Below are 1034 nucleotides of genomic sequence, written 5' to 3' on the forward strand. Positions count from 1 at the left end.
CCCCCCCACCGCTCCTCGCTCCCCTTCACTGGCGCTTCCTCTTCATAGCACGATGCTCCGGCTGTCGCTGGTGGCGCTCCGACAGGCATCTCGGCCGGCCTTCCGGCCGACAGCCCTGGCCCGTGTGGCGCCAGTGCCCGCGGCCGCGGTGATGCCCCCGACGACGCGAATTCGCCTGTGTCGGCACTTTTCCTCGCTGCATGTGGATCGTGCACCCGACGCCGAGCACCATGCCGGTCCCGAGCCTGTCCCCAGCATGGGGCCCACTCCTTACGATGGCAGCCTGCACGTCGACCCGGCAGACATCCAGTTTGCCCTGGACAACTTGCCCACCGATCCGACCGAGCAGCAGCAGCTCGCCGAGCGCCTGCTCCGCTCGGTCCGCGGGAACCTGACCCTGCTTCCGGAGGTGGAGCTATTGTCCTTCCTGGCCATTGCCCCACCCCGGCTGCTCAATAGTCCGTGCCTCTGCCGCCCCCCTCCTCCTCCTCCTCCCCCTCTGTGCTCCACAGCCCGCCTTTGGGCCCCTGCCACTCTGTAACTGACCGCCGCCCGGGCACCTTCCTTCGAGGCAGCCATCGCCAAAAATGTCGGCATCTCCACGCGCATGGAGAGGCCTGCCGTGCAGCGCGCGGTGGCCGCCCACTTCCTCAACTCGGCCACCCCCTTCGTTGAAAGTCGCTCCGCCTCCTCGGATCCCGCCACCGGGCTGAGCTACGCGGATCCCGCCTGGTGGGATGGGGGCATGTCGCCCGGGTCCGACATCCTCAATCATCTGAACAAGCAGCGGCAGCATCGGCTCTCCGTCCCCCCGGGGGCACGTCAGCTCCCGCCGCCGCCGGCCGACTTGCTGGCTGGCACGGAGTTTACATTCTTCCTTCAGAATCGCGCCTCCTTCGCCTATGACCGTGCGCCAGCGCCACGAGCTGCTCCGCCTCTTCCTCTCCCTCCTCTTGCCCTTTCCCTTTTCGTGATCCTGCTGCACCCCTACCCCCCCCCCCCCCCCCCCCCCCCCCCCCCCCCCCCCCCCCCCC

General features: G+C 69.1%; 1 protein-coding gene across 1 annotated transcript in view; it reads left to right on the plus strand.

The window, feature by feature from the left end:
- H696_03553 (hypothetical protein) overlaps nt 1-1034 on the plus strand; it is a gene marked incomplete at its 3' end in the record, with an annotated part of 5764 nt that continues 4730 nt past the window's right edge. The window contains exons 1-2 of the mRNA XM_009497422.1: nt 1-458; nt 576-908. Of these exons, the coding sequence (XP_009495697.1) occupies nt 53-458; nt 576-908 (739 nt within the window). The 5' untranslated portion in view covers nt 1-52. The remainder of the gene's footprint in view (nt 459-575; nt 909-1034) is intronic.

The sequence above is a fragment of the Fonticula alba genome (assembly GCF_000388065.1).
Source record: "Fonticula alba strain ATCC 38817 unplaced genomic scaffold supercont2.5, whole genome shotgun sequence".
Classification (NCBI taxonomy): Eukaryota; order Rotosphaerida; family Fonticulaceae; genus Fonticula; species Fonticula alba.